Consider the following 18,466-nt stretch of genomic DNA (forward strand, 5'->3'; position numbering starts at 1 on the left):
GCACAAATGTTATGTGACCAACCTCTACTTGGGTTAATCATCCTCACCTTTACCACAAGAGAGAGCTTTTGCTCTTGATTTTATCCATTCTTGAAGTAGTACCACACTTCTTTAAATTGGAGTTTTCTTCATATTGCTTTCCATAATCTTCAATGAGTTTAAGTACTTGACAAAAACCGTCTTTGGGCTCCCTTTTAAGCTCACTCCAGCCCTTTAACGTGTCCTTCACTATATACTATATAGTACTATGATTTCTCTCTTGAAATATTCTTCAATTTTCGGACTACCAACTTTATTGGAACGTCTTTGGAATGAGTGACTTGATGCAAATTCTTTCCTCATGAATTTCTTCACTGCATACCAGGTCTCAAGTTTGTAGCTGTCCAACCACATTAAGACATCACTCTGGAACATCTTAAGGGTCAATTTTCAATCAAGAAAATGAAAATCAGCTCTCGAGTAGCCATTGAAATCAAAGATAACTCTCAGTAAGACCTTTCCAATCAAAGTAGTCATGATTATAATCACCTCGAAAGGTGGATAAAATTTCGTTGGCTCTTTTAGAATTTCCATGATCATCTCTTCCTGTGCACATATGTACCTCTCCATTCTGCATCTAAGAAGACTATATGAACCTATAATTGATAGGTCAAGTAAGTCAATCAACACTTGAACACCACCACGAGTCTTCTGAACTCCCATATGGCAAGGTCAAAAACAAGAGGAGCTCCACGGTCTTGAAGTGAAAATAGATGTCCTTTAATGGGCAGTAAAAAGACTTGCAACATATTTAAAATTCAACTGTCAAGTTAGAAGAGAGGAAGAAAAGAAACAACAGTTATAAAGCTCAAGAAAATCGCTTTACTAGTTGTTCGACCAGCCTAGTTCACGACTAATTTTGCTTCATTGAGACTAGTTCACAGCCTAGTTTTTGACTTAGTTCTATTAGTTAGAACTTAAAGTTAAACAATTGACAATCTAATTGTGCTCTACTAGTTCCCATCATGTTTTTTACCTCTGGTTTTGGTGATTCCTTCTTCTCGAGTCCTATAATTCTGGTACAATCTTTCTTGTGTTTTGTGTCTATGATTTATTTGTTCTTTTCTGGTCTATTCCTTGTTCTTGAATTCCCTACTGTTTGCTTCCAACTCTTGGCCATCACATCTCCTTTTCTTTTACTTGGAGGAAGTACATAACAATAACAACAAAATAACAGGAAACCATGCTTAAAGCATATTATATAGGCTAGAATTTCTTACACCAAAAGCTCAAACCAGTTTTGGGTACACTTTGCAGAGTTGCAGTACAGTACAACAAAGGTAAACAAGTTTTGGGAAGCTACATATGGAACATTTTTAAAAGCTAGCTTTGAGACAGCCAGATAGATTTTAAGTAGCACTAGCAAAACTCACCCACGAATGCATTAAGACCACTAATTAGCTGCCACTGTAAGCAACAAACTTTCCCCTTGATATGTACCAAATGTTGTTCATCCTCTTCGTTCAGCTAAAACTTGGGAGCAAAAAACAATATATACAAGTTTTGCTTCATCTCATACTTCATTTTCTAAATCTTCGAAAGGCCATTCTAGGACCACGACCACAGCCTCTCAAGGCCATTCTAGGACCACGAGCACCGCCTCTCAAGGCCATTGTAGGACCACGAGCTCCGTCTCTCAGGGCCATTGTAGGACCACAAGCACCCTCTCTCAAGGCTCTCTCTGACCATGAGCTCTGCTTCCCAGAGCTCCATGTACCCCAGCTATTTTCTTTCTGTAACTCTTCGTTCTCCACCTTCATGGTCTCACAGTGTTGTTCCCAGAGGTCTACACCTCCATTTTCTGCAAACAGCATTAATATCTAGTTATGAAATCCAACACTCAATGAACTCGTAATTCAGTAATGATAAATCATCAAGGTGTTAACAGAAAACATCGTCTCACACCTCCATGAACAGAATGTGTTCGTTTTCCATGGTTTTTTCCACAAAACAGTCGACTTATAATGACTCAAATGGAAAGGAAACTAACTTGGATCTAATGAAATCACCTCCAACTAACTCCACTATATAGCCAGTGAAATAACAATGATAGTTACCTTTAGCTGGGCCATGAGTTTTCTTCTCACCAGCATTAGGCACTGGGTTTGATTTGTTTGTAGCATCATCATCACTGTGCTGACCAGATAGTCCTGTTACAGAGTCTGAATTACCATTTTTGACAAGGTGAACTTCAGGAACTGGCGGAAAATCTATCTGCAAGAAGATGCAGTTTAGCATTCCAAGTTGTTGAAAGAAGGCCTTTGCAATTAGCATTAAGATCAGAAGTTGCATATCTAACTATTAGTAATAACTAAAGTTCAAAACACAAAGACACATGGAAATCCACTGTAGCAATTCCTAATGATGAAATGCCATAAACTAGAATAAAGAGGAATTAAAGAGAAAAATAAGAATCAAAATAACTTTTTTCATTTTATTCGATATCTCCATCTGAGCCGACACCGATACACTTTTTAGAACCAGGATATACAACAATATTCTATGACCCCACTTGCTAACAAACCATCTCAAGAGATGACACATGTCCTATACTAAAGAGAAACTTCTGGACTTAATTGAACATAAAAATAGGACTGAAATGTAATTAACTAGCCTTTCTACTTCTTTAGAGGTAGAGATATGGACTGCGTACATCTTACCCTCCCCAGACCTCACTATGTGGGAATACACTGGGTTTGTTGTTGTTTATTCCTCAAAGTTGGGTTCAATTCCCAATTCGTGGCATCCACTCTCACAGATGTATATTCAATTTCACTCAGCTTAAGCACCTTCAGTGATCCATCTTCCTTACAAATGGAGGTATCTCGATGTGTCTTACAAGAAACAACTGGAGGTAACAATTATAGTTGATTTCCTAATTTAATAACCTTTTTAGATCATGTAGCTTAAAATTCTATATACAGGAGCCATCTTACACATCATTTATGACCAACTTCAATGAGGATACTTCTCCACACACAGATTGTTTTATTTTATTTTTTTTGATAAGGTAACATTTGTATTGATTCCATAAAGTCATATAGGATATAGTTACAAGCTACATCTAGGCTTGGTAAGCAAAAAGAAAATAAAATTCTATAGGGACTCTAAGAACTGTCCAAGCGTCCCTGTATTTGTAATGAACATTCCGAAACACCAAAAATGTAAAAGTTGAATCCAATTATGCTTTATCGTCTGGATGGAGTTGCTTTTGTTTTCAAAACCTCTTGAGTTCCTCTCTTTCCAGACAGTCCACCAAATGCATCCTGGAATCATTTTCCAGATCCTTTTTTGGGCTTTAGATCCTCCTCTCCTGTTCCAGCTATTTAGCACATCCAGTGTATTGGTGGGCATTGCCCAACTCAATCCAATCTTAGCTAGAAAGATGTCCCACAACTGAGAGGTCACCTTACAATGCAAAAAAAGATGGCTATTTGTTTCTGCATAATCTCCACATAGAAGGCAAATAGAGCATAGGTGTATTCCCCTTCTTTGCAGCTTGTCTTGTGTTAAACAAGCTTTCTTTACCACCAACCATGCAAAGCACGCTACTTTGTATGCTATGTTTGTCTTTCATAATTGTCTCCATGGCCATTGTATTTGTGTGTTGCTGCAATTTCTCCAATGATATGCTGACCTTACTGAATAAACTCCTGTTTTGTCTCCCGACCAACCTAATCTATCGTGATCCAATGACACTCCATTGAATTGGTTGAGACTATTGAAAAATGCAATGAATCTGTTCAACTCCCAATCATTCAAGTATCTTCTAAAAGTGAGGTTCCATCCTTCATTATTCCATACCTCACTAAGTTTTGCCCTTTGTACTGGTTCAGCGTGTAAACTTCGGGATACAACTGCTTTAAAGGGCCATTGCCTAACCAATTATCTTCCCAAATGGAGATTCTTTGCCCATTCTTTCTCTTATAGTTGATGTTGATGCTGAAAATGTTCCACAAGTTTCTGATGGTTTTCCACACACTAACCCCATACACAGTGCTTACAACTTTGGTTTTCCAGGCATCTTCTTCTCCATATTTTTCCCTAATCACTTTCTTCCACAATGCTTGATCTTCATTCGTGTATCTCCAGAGCCATTTCATAAAGAGGCTTTGGTTTTGCTTTCTTAAGTTCCTTATGCCCAACCCTCCTTGTTTCTTGCTGATTGTTAATATTTTCCATTTGACTGGATGTATACCCTTCTTCTCTTTGTTTCCTTGCCATAAAAAGTTGTTTCTCAATGTGTCCAACCTTTTTTCAACCTGTGGTGGTATAGGAAAGAGCGACTCATGTAAGTGGGGAGTGCATCTAGAACACTATTAATGAGTATAAGTCTGCCGCCTAAAGATAGGTACTGACTCTTCCATCTAGTGAGTTTTTTCTCACATTTTTCAAGCACTCCATTCCAGATGTCAATGGATCTACAATGTGCCCCCAGGGTCATACCAAGGTATGTTGTGGGTAGTGTGCCTACTTCTCCTCCTAGGATATCCACACAAAGCTGAAAGTTTTGAGGTTCTTTAACTGGAAACATGAGACTCTTCCTCCAGTTTACATGTAACCCAGAGACCCCTTAAAAAATAGTCAAAATAACTTTCAAAATCTTCATCTGCTCAGCCTCCGCATCGCAAAGGATAATTGCATCATCTGCATATTACAAATGAGTGATTTCAAGATTGTCCCCTAGTTTGTTACCAACTTTAAAACCTCTGAGCCAATTGTTCCGGTGAGCAGTGAGCAACATGTTGTTTAGACCCTCCATGACAATTAGGAAAAGGAAAGGTGAGAGGGGATCATCTTGACGTAACCCCCTACTTGAAGTGAAAAAGCCTTCAGGTGCATCATTGATCAGAACTGAAAATTTAACGGTGCTAATACAAAATCGAATCCATTTCACCCATTTATTGCCAAAACCCATTCTCTTCAGCATGTTAAGCAGAAAGTTCCAATTCACATGATCAAAAGCTTTTTCTATCTCCAACTTACATAGAATAGTAGCTTTACCATGTTTCATTCTAGAGTCCAAACATTCATTAGCAATCAGTGCAGCATCCATGATTTGCCTACCCTTGATAAAAGTCATCTGATGTGTTCCACCAATTTGTGCATTACTGTTTTCAACTTTTCTGTGAGAAGTTTGGATATGATTTTATATACACTACCTATCAAACTGATAGGTCTGTAATCTCTCAACTCCTTCGCATCACCTCTTTTGGGGATCAATGCTATGTATGTGGCATTGAAGCTTTCTTCAAAGTACTTCTGATTGTGGAAATTGTGTATTGCCAGCATGATATCTCCTTTGACTATGTCCCAACAGTGGATGTAGAAACCCATATTAAAACCATCTGGCCCGGGAGCTTTGTCCACAGAACAAAGCTTTATATATTCAAATATCTCTTGTTCTTCAAAGCGTCACTGTATCCAGTCCTTTTCTTGATCAGATATCATAGGGCCTGCAATCTGATTGAATTCTGGTCTCCAATTTTCTGATTCTGAGTAAAGTTGCTCATAAAACTTGATTATTTTTTGCTCATAAAACTTGATTATTTCTGCTTTGATAACCCTTGGATCTTTTGTTTCAACTCCCCCTACTACAAGATGATCAATGTTGTTGTACCTTTTATGGGCATTTGCTGATCTCTGAAAAAACTGTGTTTTTGTCCCCTTGTTTCAACCTTTGTACTCTTGACCTTTGTCTCCAGTGTATTTCCTCCCTTGTGGCTAGCTCTTCAAACTTAGTGTTCAAGTCCGCTTTTAATGCAGTTTCAACACTATCTAGACTCCTTATCTGTTGTATCTTGTCTAGGGCTGAAATCTGGTTAAAAATGTTAAGTTTTTCTACTTAGATTGCCATTAGTAACCAAATTCCATTCCCTGAGCTTAGACTTCAAAGCCTTCAGTTTCATTGCTAGTATAAAGTCAGGTCTGCCTGCCATTGTGAAAGAGTCCCACCATATCTTCACCTGATCTTTGAAGCCATCTACTCTCAACCACCAATTTTCGAACTTGGAGTAGGATTTTGAGCTGCTCTAATTCCCACATTTCAAGGATAGAGGCAAGTGATCCGAGATAACTTTGGGGAGAATTGACTGGTTTATGCTTGAAAATTCCTCATCCCAGTAAGAGGTGAAGAGAAATCTATCTATTCTTGAAAAAGAATCTTGAGTGCCACCTCTAGCCCAAGTGAAGGTTCCACCATTTAGAGGAGGATCCACCAATTCTGAATTTTCAATGAACTTTGAGAAATCTTCCATACTTCTCGACAAGGTGGTTGCGTTCTTTTTTTCAGAAATGAACCTGGCTGTGTTGAAGTCTCTGCAAGTCACCCATAAATCTTCGCAAAGACCCTTGGCTCCACCAATCTCTTCCCACAATTCTAATCTTTCTCTTCTGGAATTTGGCCCTAAGACACCGATCAGACACCACTTGAAATTCTGCTTTACTGCCTTGAAACTACAAGACAGTGAGTATACCCCAGCACAAATAAGTTCCCCCTCCCATATTCTACTATCCCACATAATTAAAATTCCACCTCTAGTACCATTTGATTGTAGATTCTCATATTTGACCCACCTATTAGCCCAGATTTCTTTAACGTATGTAGCTATATCCCCTCCGACTTTTGTTTCTTGCAGACAGTAGATGTCGGCTCCCTATTCATGCATCAAACTCTTTAAGACAGTTCTCTTCCCCCCATCATTAATACCCCTCACATTCCATGAGATGATATTCAACTTCATGATCCACCTTCAATCGTCAATCTCCCTTTGGGTCTGCTTCCATTGCTCTTGAATTTCATGTCAAAAACCAAACCTTTAAGTTCCTGAATACCTTTCCACCTGGTAGTTCTGCAGTTTTTTTGGAACTGTAAGGGAATTTTTATTCGATCTCAGCATGTCAATTTTTTAGAGCAATTCTTGAGTCTCTCTTTCACAATCTTTGTAGTTTACCCCAAATTGTTTACAAATTCTATTGATGTTTTTGAACATTACCAGAGATACATCCATTCCATACACGGGGGAATGTGCATCTTCTATCAATAAAGGAGCTTCTTCACATATCTCAGGTGGCATGTCAAAAATTGGTAAAGAGATGAATTGTTGGGCTAAATCTTCATCTGCGCTATTAATCTCTCCCCAAATCCTGTGTTTCCATTTCAAAAGTGTCGCTGCTTCTCCTTCTCCTTTTATCCTGGTTTCCATTGTTTTTTACTGTCACTGCTTGCGTGGAATTCTCCAGAATTTGACAGATCTGAGCCTCAGTTAACAGTGGGTCATATTGTGGTGGATTGGGCCCAATACCAATATTTTTTGTCATCTGAATGGGGTCAAGGCCCAATTTTTCCTTTAGGCCCATAGTAAGGTTGGATTCTCAGGTAGTGTGTAAGAGGGATAGTTTCAAGTACTTAGGGGCCATGATTCAGAGGAATGGTGAGATTGACGAGGATGTCTCTCACCGGATCGGGGCAGGATGGATGAAGTGGAAGCTCGCCTCGAGGGTGTTGTGTGATAAGAAGGTCACCCAAGCTTAAAGGCAAATTTTATAGGGTGGCAGTCCGTCCGGCCATGTTGTATGGAGCGGAGTGTTGGCCTGTCAAGAACTCACATTCAAAAACTAAAGGTGGCGGAAATGCGGATGTTGCGCTGAATGTGTGGGCTTACTAAGGGGATAGGGTTCGGAATGAGACTATTCGAGATAAGGTTGGTGTGGCTTCGATAGAGGACAAAATGCGGGAGGTCCGTTTGAGATGGTTCGGACATGTGATGAGGAGGGACACGGATGCTCCGGTTCGTAGGTGTGAGAGGCTTGCTTTGGATGGTTTCAGGCGGCGCAGGGGTAGGCCGAAGAAATACTGGAGAGAGGTGATTAGGCGAGACATGGAGCAGTTACAGCTTACTGAGGACATGGCCCTAGATAGGAAGATCTGGAGGAAGCATATTAGGATAGAAGGCTAGTGACTTTTTCGGTAGGTAGGATAGGGCTTTACTTGGCCAGTGCAGTATTCTTGTTATGCTGCATTACGATTGCTTACTATTTTTTGTTTACTACTCCTTATAGGTGGCGTATTTATGTCATGTCATATTGTTCCATGCTTTGTGTACGTTTTTTATGACTTATCTTATCTTGAGCTGGGGGTGTATCGGAAACAGCCTTGCTACTTCTCCGGAGGTAGTGGTATTGACTGCATACATCTTACCCTCCCCAGGCCTCACTATGTGGGAATACACTGGATTTGTTGTTGTTGTTGCCCATATTTCCTCTTTCACAGGGAGTGGAGGGTTTAATAGCTGCACAAACCTCACGTCCCTATCACATGCAGGTTTTTTAAAATTGCTGGCTTCAACCGAGGGGCCCACGTGCCCGTATAACTCTTTTACAGAAAGGTCAGTGGATAAAAGAGTTTGACCCTGGTTATTATCCAAAGGGGGTAAGGATTGTTTTCCGTCCATTTTCCTCTTCTTCACAGTTGTCGGGATCTCACACCAAATGGGCATATTAAAGATGTAGCCATCACTTTCCATCTCAATATCTCTGGGTACTGCTTTCCCGTCACCCTTGACTTTGATTCGTGCCCAGCACAGATGATTTTTTAGTATTGTTTCTTCCTCTGTTTCAATCCATCCACCGCATGCATCTCCTATCTTCCGGAAAATGGATTGTGTCCAGAGGCTCAGAGGTAATCCATATAGGCGAATCCATACCCAGGTTCATGATTCCTCTTCCGGCCAACATCCTACGGTTGGAGTCCACCAGTCCAGACTCAGAATGGACCTCTTCCACCTCCACTCTCCTTTCAAGACATGTTCTGCTTCCTTCCTAGTTGGAAGTTCGAAGAGGAATTGAGAGTCATTCATTACATACACGTTAGTTCCATGTGTTGTGTTCCATACACTGCTCACCCACCTTCTTACATCGTTAAGAGTTGGGATTTCATGGCTTGCTGACATGAATTTTCCCACGATGCATCTGCCAAGTACATCGTCTTCTGAAAACTCTGACACTCCGGCAACTTTGATTCTTGAGTTGGATATTTGAGGTGTCGCTCCTTTTATTGCTGCCGATGACCATTTAATGCTTCTGATAGACTCTGCAAAGGAGGACTTTTGATGCTGATGCTGTTGATTGAATGTAGATGGACCCTTTCTGGTTGGGGTCGCAATAAATTTTTCCATCTTCTGAGCTATTGCTGCCCAACCAGCATTTAACGCAATTTCTGGAGATATAATTACTGATCTATTCCCCCCTTGTACTGCAATAAAGCTTATGTATCTACCGTGTTCATTGTATTTAAGGTTACAATAGAACTCAGCAAAAAGATCTCTTGTTTTCCATCTCTTCGTTGACATTTTTTGCTCCTTTGATGCATCATTAAATACATGAACTAACCATTTCATAACTTTACGGCTTAAAGATACTTTTCTCATCAAATTTCTGCTGCGCTCAGTCCATTCAAACCAAGTCTCAGATTTCGATGAGGTTTTAGAAATTTCAAACGATTTAAAACCAGCATGGTAGTAAATCCTATCTTCCCCCATGAGAACTAAAAGCAATAAAAGAAAGAAAAAGGGTTATTTCCGGCATAGAAGACTACCGGAAAGGGGCTGCTCTCTCCCCTAGAAAGTAGGAGAGAGAGGATTCTCGTGAAACGTGCCTGGGAGGAAAAAGTTTTGTAAGTTGGTTATTCTTCACACAGATTGTTTTATGGTGCAACTTAAAGCTAACGATCTGTCTTTCGTGTAAGTTGCCACTTCTTTCTTTCAAAACATCTTTTATTTATTTCTAACCAAATAGCAACATATAATGCATAAAGATACTGTATTCCACATCTATTTTCTCCTTCTATTAGCATCTCTATTGTTAAGCTTGAATGCAAATCTCAAAATGACATTCTAGACAAATTTTACACTTGACAACTCACTCTACTTTCGGTATCTCAAACTCTTCCTTTGAACTTTATATAGAAATTCAAGAGAAATTAATCGGAAGAACATCATAAACAAACTATAGCCGAATCTACCTCTTGCACTTGATCCTGCTGCAAAGCTTGACCTGCATTAAACAAAAGATTTTCAGACAATGGAGTTCTTCCATAATAAAGAATGCAAAACTGAACCATGGTGAAAGAAGTGGTTAACCCAAATTAATATTTTAGGAACTGGCAGGAAGCAGAATAGCATCCAAAACTCTTCTCCCTGAAAGGTGAAGGATAACTGAATCATAGAAAAAGGAACCTGGAACAATTTCATCCTCCATATCACCATGTTCTGGTTTTTCACACAAGGTGCTTTTTTCATTTGCCTGCCCTTGTCTGTTTGTATCTCTAACCTTAGCTTCTTCGCGGGATTGCTTCCAGTGCAGCTACATTTGAGACACCACTTTGTCAATAGAAATGAGACTGCAGAATTAAAACATTTGTTCAAGTCTGATTACTCACAAGTCCTTTTGGTTGGCCAATCTGATTACTCTCAAGTCCTTTTGGTTGGCCAATCACCTCTTGATATTTATCTTTGCTTTGTTGCTGCTTCCTATTCCACTGCAAAATCTACCATATAAGTTTCCGATGCATGAAGCAAAAGCAAAAGCAAGAAGTACTACTAGGTATCTCACTACTCACACGTCCCTTTGGTCTGCCTTCAGTCTCACTATTAACAAGCCACTTTGGGTGCAAGTTGCCGGCTCTTTTTCCAGCATTAGTCTGCAATTCATTCCAGTTCCGCAGAAAAAAAAATTCGAGCAAATGTAACATATCATGGAAACAAGAGTTGGAATATCTACATCTTATAAATTTTTTGAGATTCAAAAAAAGAGGCAAGTATCTACATCTTATAATTACTTACAAGTCCCTCTGTTTCAGAAGCTACATTCTTATAAAGTTTGATCATTTCTCTCAACCATTGCCTTTTCGCATATTGTTTCCGGGCACTTCTACTTGGGCCCTGAGAGAGAATCAACACGTGAGCACTACAATATCTTTAGGCAAAGAAAATTGGAAAAAATGATTAATAGTGATATTTAATGGAAACTATTATTAACACAGACTAACTGGTCATATGAGTAGAATATTACCCGTGAAATGCCTACAAAATTCTCAAGAGGCTAAATTCAACTATACTAGCCAACAGATCTGATAAAGCACTATAGCATCTGACCATGTCAGGTGACTTTGTGACAAGAACAAATGTTACTTTCAAGTGACAGTTCTAATACAGTGCAGTTGCAGCATTAATCTACACAGTTCCATGCAATTTTCTGAAATGGCTCCACCAACTGTAGGATTAATTGTTGCCAATTTCTCACAGAAATGTATGAGAAAAGTTGTAGAAATGGACCTTTTTAACTCTCTCAGGCTTGGTGGTTGCCTCTACATTCTCCAAACCTTTCTCTTGAAACTCGTCATTTCTGAAGAAAACAGAAAAAATGTTCAGCAACTTACCAAGATATTGGACATCTCTGCATGGATAAAAACAAAACAGGATGCACTTGGAAATGCCTAAGTCATCAGAAAAGAAGTCACTTCAAATATAAATTTTCCTGGATCTTGCACATTTCATCAATAAGATTGAACTTGTCAAGCCACCACAAACAAATACTTATCAGATAAGGGAAAAATTTCTTGGAATTATTAGGAAAAAATAAATTCAAGATTTTCACCAGCAGGGGATGGATAAAGATAAACTTGGGGAACTTACAAGATGCTCAACAAGGAAAGATGGGGTACTTAGGCTCTCATTCAACATGGCTCTAATGTTGCATTAGTTCCTATTAATTTGGACTTTATGTTGAAACCCCAAAATCCGTACTCCGTACAAGGGCTGAACAACACTTAAATGATACACAAAACAAGCAAAGAAAATACATGGGCAAAGAAACACTTGTCGAAATGGAGACAAGAAACACCTTCAACTTTGTTATTGATGCTAAAACGGTAGCAGTGTAAAGGTTTAAAACCTCAACTTAGTGGTATTGCAGGAAGGAATGTACCCTCTAAGGTAATGACCACAGTATGTCTTTGTTATGGTCCCTAGTTCTGGATCGAGTCCAACTTTACGGTCTAAGCCCTTGTGTTTGTTTCGTGACTTGCCTATGCTTGCTGAATTTTGCAGTTCATTCAGGAACAATTCTCTTAAATAGAGGTTTACAGTAGCAACTATGATTGTTGAATTTTGCAGTTCATTAGGGAACAACTCTCTTAAATAGAGGTTTACAGTAGCAAAGATTCCTAACAAACTAGAAATAGAAAAAGTCCTATAAAACTGAATTAACAAGAGTCCTGATCACTAAGGGAAGTTCTATTCTACTAACAAGATAATTTAGACAATATTAATCAGTATATGTCCTGTCCTATTGGGGCAGGATGGTTGAAATGGAGGCTCGCCTCGGGAATTTTATGCGATAAGAAGGTGCCTCTGAAGCTTAAAGGTAAATTCTATAGAGTTGCAGTCCGGCCGGCCATGTTATATGGGGCGGAGTGTTGGCCTGTTAAGAATTCTCACGTCCAAAAGTTGAAGGCGGCGGAATTGAGAATGTTGCGTTAGATGTGTGGATTTACGAGGGCTGACAGGGTTAGGAATGAGACTATTCGGGAGAAGGTGGGAGTGGCTTCGGTGGAGGATAAGTTGCGGGAAATGCGGTTGGGATGGTTTGGCCACGTGATGAGGAGGGGCACGGATGCCCCAGTTCGTAGGTGCGAGAGGCTAGCCTTGGAGAGTTTCAAGAGAGGTAGGGGTAGGCCAAAGATGTACTGGAGAGGAGTCATTAGACGTGACATGGAACAGTTACAGCTTACTGAAGACATGACCCTTGATAGGAAGGTTTGGAGGAAAAGTATTAAGCTTGAGGGCTAAGGTGTGTGGTCGAGTGGTAGTCTGTAGATAGGAGGGTTAAGAATAGCTTGGTGGGTAGTTCTAGTTTTGGGGGAGGGGGATCCTTGGTTTGTTGATTATACTTCATTTTTATGGATGTTGCTTCTTTGTTACTTTATCATGTTGCTCTTCTTTTGGTCTACGATCCTTTGTCTTGAGCCGGGGGTCTATCGGAAACAGCCTCTCTACTCCTTCGGGGGTAGTGGTATGGACTGCGTACATTCTACCCTCCCCAGACCCCACTGTGTGGGAATATACTGGGTTTGTTGTTGTTGTTGTTGTATCTGCCCTGTCCTACTAATCCGATTAATTCTTGCGTCTGGAATATTGTTTCCAGACAAAAAGGATCAAAAACAGGCTTTCAAAGCAATATACCAAGAAAATTGACAGAAATTGACCAAATAAAGTAATAATAACCTAAAATAAACTGTAATAATGCAAAGAATGAGATTGCAGTTTCCAATAGCCGTACTTCTTCATGCCCGAAGTACTGTCATTAACCTTGCTACTTTCTGCATTTCCTTTGATCTTATCCACATCGTTGCTATCCGGATCAGCTACCTTCTTTTGCTTGCAAAGACTCTTATTGCTTGTGAGATCTTGTTGAGATTTCTTGGTCTGCTCATCAACCTTCTCAGACACTTCAGAACAATGTTTCTTCTTCCTGTGAAGAAGAAAGATTCAAGAAGTCAATCATGAGCCTTACAAAACCAATGTGTCTGTGCAAGTCAGAATCATCAAACAAGTGATCAAGAAATTACTCCAGGCTAGGAAGTGTTTCTGAAGCCTTCCTTTTCTCGGAGATCACATTACAACCCAAAGAATTTTCAAGATGTGGACTTGTGAGTTTTACTAGATCTGCCACTTCCTCATCTTCAGACTCATCTTCACTGTCATAACCTCCAGATTCATTGTCAAACTCCTTATTCTCCAACGGTAAGTGTCCTGTCTTTACAGGTTGCTTCTCAACAATTCTGATGTTCTCAGCTAATTTTGGCCCATCATTTCCTTCAATGGCTAAAACACCTCCTTTCTTCTTCACACTAGCACATGAATTTTGAGAACATAATCTTTATTAATAGAAATAATAGTAATAACAATAATAATAAAAGCAACTGTTTTTTTAAAAAAAAAATAGCAGAAGACAAAGCCGCAGTTTAGCAAACCTGACTATACATCTATTCTTCAAGATACAAGTTGATTCAAAAGGAGGCAAGAGAAAACCATCCATCTGCATGTATATTCAACAGGAAAATGAACCACTTAATAATGTAGTATCATTGAAATGTTAATATGTGGCAACAGAGCAGCCAGAGGAAGTTTCTATCTCCAAGTTCAATCAACAACGTAACAAGCCAAGAACCAAAGATTGTGGCTAGCGGTCAATGAAATAATATGGGAAACCAAAATTTCATCCCAATCAGAAATCAAAAAGGGTAGGTAATTTCTCCATCCGCTTAATAGCATGTTTGGCCAAGCTTCCTAAATCAGCTTATTTTGAAGACTACTTTCAACTAAATACTTTCGGTGAGAACCAATTTGTGCTTGGCCAATAAATTCTAAAAGCACTTTTGAGCTGCAATTAGTGTTTAGTGTTTTTAAGTAATTTTTTCTCAGAAGTGTGTATAGTAAAAAAAAAAAAAAAACTACTCTTTTTAGCATATAAATGATTATAAACAAATAGATATATCCTGGACAAACCTAAAAGCCAAATCATACAAATATGCTTCACGTTAGGGATAAAATGAGTTTTGAATCCATAAATAATTGCTATTAGAAGAGTAATCATGGTAGTATTGTAATTCGATTCTATCGCGTAATTTTATTTAGCCATACCCTCACAATGGAGCATTGTTGTTAGAGGCTTGATATCTATGAAGTTGTTTTCGGCTTGATAGCTATGAAGTTGTTTTCGGCTTGATACCATGAAGTTGTCTTCTACTTGATAGCTATGAAGTTGTTTTATGCATCTATCTCTAACAAAAAAGTCTAGTTGTCACATGCTATTATTTCCCTATATAACATCAAAAGCACTTATTTTCTGCCAAGAGCTTGGTCAAACAGTTTCACTTTTTTAAATAAGCACTTTTGCTCCCAAAAGCGTGTCCAAACTAGCTATAAGCATCAGTGTAAAAAACTAGCAACTAATTGACGTGCAAACAAGCTCAGCGAACCTCTTTTTTACCACCCCACCCCAACGAGGATCAATTGTGTTCCTGCTTACCCTCCAGCAACCACTTGAACAAGCCTCACTTGCAAGCGAACATTTCTATTTCAACTAATACAAAAACAATACTGAACCCAAAAATCATAAACAGCAATCAACTAAAAAAAAATAGAAGTTAGAAAACATACATATAGGAGAATTCCATGAGGACAAGAGTGATTGATTTGAAAAGTGGTGAGAATATGAGAAGAGAGTTGAGAGATAGTTGTGTGTATTTGGGGTTTGAGAAGAAACCAACTACGCCTCAAACCCTCTGATTTTTGTAAGTCACTCAGAATGTGGGGGTCCTCAAACGTCAATCGAAGCCTTATTCTCTCCATTTTCTCCGATTACACACACACACACTTGCAGCTTTTGGGTTTCCGGCATAAACCTCCTCCCTCACTGTGGCCCAAATAAAGTGGCGCTTACTGTCACTCCCTCCCCCATGTCTCTGAAATACTCAACTCCCTTTGCATTTATTTTTCCTATTTTTTATTTTTATTTTTATTTATTTTTTTGACAAATCAAAAAAATATTTTTAAAAAAATCATATTTACTCTTATTATTAATTATTTATTTTATAAATTATTTTTCAATATTAAACCTCAATTAATAAGAATAATATAATAACGTCATTATATCAAGGGAAAAGAGTCAAAAATATCCCTCTACTTTCATAAATTGATTATATTTGCCCTTAGTTAAACTATAGGATTAAATATACCCTGCCGTTACTAAATTATACAAATATACCCCTCTATTTAACGAAAATTCACACGGGCTAACATTTAGCTGAGATGGACTCCACGCGGCATGCCACGTCAGCGTCACATTTTTATTCTTTTTTCCTTTCTTCTTTTTCTTATCTTTCGTTGATAAGAATCATATTACTTTCATCTTCCAAATTGAATTGTGAAGAAGAAAAGAAAAAGAAGAAAGGTGAAAAGAATAAAAATGTGGTGCTGATGCGGCATGCCACGTGGAGTCCATATCAGTTAAATATTAGTCCGTGTGGATTTCCGTTAAATAGAGGGGTATATTGGTATACTTTAGTAATGGCGGGGTATTTTTAACCCTATAGTTTAACTAAGGACAAATATAACCAATTTATGAAAGTAGAGGGATATTTTTGACCCTTTTCCTTTATATCAATCATTATTTTTTTAAGAAAAAAGGGGTAAAAATACCCTTCTACTTTCATAAATTAGTTAAATTTACCTCTTGTTATACTATGGGATTAGATATACCCCTGCTGTTAATAAAGTTTGTAAATATGCCCATCTTTTTAACGGTTTTCCACATAGAATGACACTTGGGTGAGATTGACGCCACATGGCATGCCACCTCAGTGCCAAATATTAATTTTCTTTTTCATTCCCAAATAATAATACTTTCCAGCAATTGTAACAAGACAACGATGCTCTCAGTAAATTATGGTCTACGGATGAGTTAACTTACGGTTCACAAATGAACTCGATAATCCTCAATGTCAACAAATAAAAGACTACAAAAAGAAAAATTCTAAGATACATTCCATAGAGTTGAAAAAATTTGTCAATAAAGAAAACTATAATAACAAACACCTGAACATAGGATGAAGCGTAAATTAACAGTTCAACCTGGAAACTCTCGAGTTATTAATCAGAACAAAAATAAGATCATGTCTCAATAAAAGAGCGTGAAATACAAAATCACAGGGGAAATAAATTTAATGGAGAGGGGAAAAACAAGTTATCAACTCTTAAGCAAAGTCTCGACAGCTTCAAAGAAGAGAGGAGCCATTTCAGGGCTTGGAGTCTTCATGGTACACTTGACACCAGGGATTCCAATAACTATTATTAGTTCGATCAAGAAAGGAATTCCTCGAGGAATCTTGGCAGAAAGATACAACACCTCCTGGTTAGCATGTTTGTGCTTAGCAATAAAGAACATGTTTGATGCAGCTAGCCGATCAAGGGTTGTTTCAACACTAGTGATAACAGATGGTGGGAAGTCCCTTGATACCTCATTTGAATCAGGTAGTGACTTTCAAGTCTCTAGAAAAGTAATGCGCTCCATCCTCCGTGGAAAGTACGTGAAAATAGATTTTATCATTGAAATACTACACTGGTTGTTGATTATTTTAACTGCAACCTGTAAAAGGGTATTTGGAGGGCCAGGAGAAATGTTCTGGAACAAAACCATCGGTAAGAGAGTGCTTGCAGATGTCCCAGGTAGCGATTTATGTTTGAATCTCAGTAAAAAGTTATACTAAATGTCGACTTTTCTTTTTTCGATCTTGAAGAAACACAATTTTATTTTACATCTTTGTTTTTAGTGATTGAAATGCTATTGAAGATTCATCAACTTAAGCATAAGAAGAGAGACCACTAAAATGAAATTGTAAAAAATGCCATTAAAGCCACCTTTTGTTGTGAAAAGAAAAAGTAAGAAAAGTTAAATGAAAAAGAAAATTAATATTTGGCGCTGAGGTGGGGGCCACGTGGCGTCAATCTCACCCAAGTGTCATCCTATGTGGAAAAACGTTAAAAAGAAGGGCATATTTACAAACTTTATTAACAACGGGGGTATATCTAACCCCATTGTATAACGAAGGACAAACTTAGCTAATTTATGTAAGTAGAGGAATATTTTTGACCCTTTTCCTTTTTTTTAATAAATATGTCAAGTCAAAATATGATAAATAAATTCGAACAAAGAAAACAGATATAGAACAATAATTGTCTTCCTAGATAACTGTCATTTTATTTTAAAACTAAGCCAAAAGATGAATATTATGAACAATAAAGTAGATAAAAAATATTGAAAGAAGATAAGAGATGAGAACTTTTCATTCTTCCAAATATCAAATGTACAAGTGTATACGATATGAACTCTTATGTCTCTATTTATAGTGTCATATAGAGGTATGCAAAAGGTTGTCATAAATATGACATTAACCATTAACATAATGGAGGAGGTTATGTATGTGTAAGGTCACAAGAATAATGGTCATGAATGATGGAGATTTTCTTCATAATTGAGGGGATAATGGAGACAGGTAGTGAAAGTAATTTCTAGAGTAGTGGACATCCACACTTATTAATTTTATAACACTCTCCCTTAGATGTCTATAGATGATGTGCCTCTTTAAAATCTTATCAGGAAAAAAATTTGTGGGGAAAAAATCCTTAGTGAAGAAAAAAGAGTACACATATCTTACAGTAATACGCGTTTGTTTGTTGCCTCGTTAAAAACCTTGCCAGAAAAATTCATTGGGACAAAATCTAGGCTAAAGAAAAAAGAGTACATCACATATTTTACTCTCCTGATGCAAACATCATTTCACTTCTCAAAGATGACGTCTGTAATC

At 38.1% G+C, this 18,466-nt stretch overlaps 1 protein-coding gene across 1 annotated transcript; it reads right to left on the minus strand.

Moving 5' to 3' along the window:
- Positions 1-1,210: 1,210 nt before the first annotated feature.
- Positions 1,211-15,646, minus strand: LOC107858732 (coilin). The gene is made up of 12 exons (XM_016703508.2): positions 15,261-15,646; positions 14,072-14,136; positions 13,667-13,948; positions 13,378-13,569; positions 11,373-11,442; positions 10,881-10,979; positions 10,658-10,738; positions 10,478-10,576; positions 10,275-10,401; positions 10,061-10,092; positions 2,097-2,253; positions 1,211-1,840 (listed from the first exon to the last, which is right to left on the minus strand). Exons 1-12 carry the CDS (start codon positions 15,450-15,452, stop codon positions 1,560-1,562), a joined length of 1,677 nt encoding a protein of 558 aa, XP_016558994.1. The 5' UTR covers positions 15,453-15,646; the 3' UTR covers positions 1,211-1,559.
- Positions 15,647-18,466: the final 2,820 nt, after the last annotated feature.

This window comes from Capsicum annuum, chromosome 2 (assembly GCF_002878395.1).
Source record: "Capsicum annuum cultivar UCD-10X-F1 chromosome 2, UCD10Xv1.1, whole genome shotgun sequence".
NCBI lineage: Eukaryota > Viridiplantae > Streptophyta > Magnoliopsida > Solanales > Solanaceae > Capsicum > Capsicum annuum.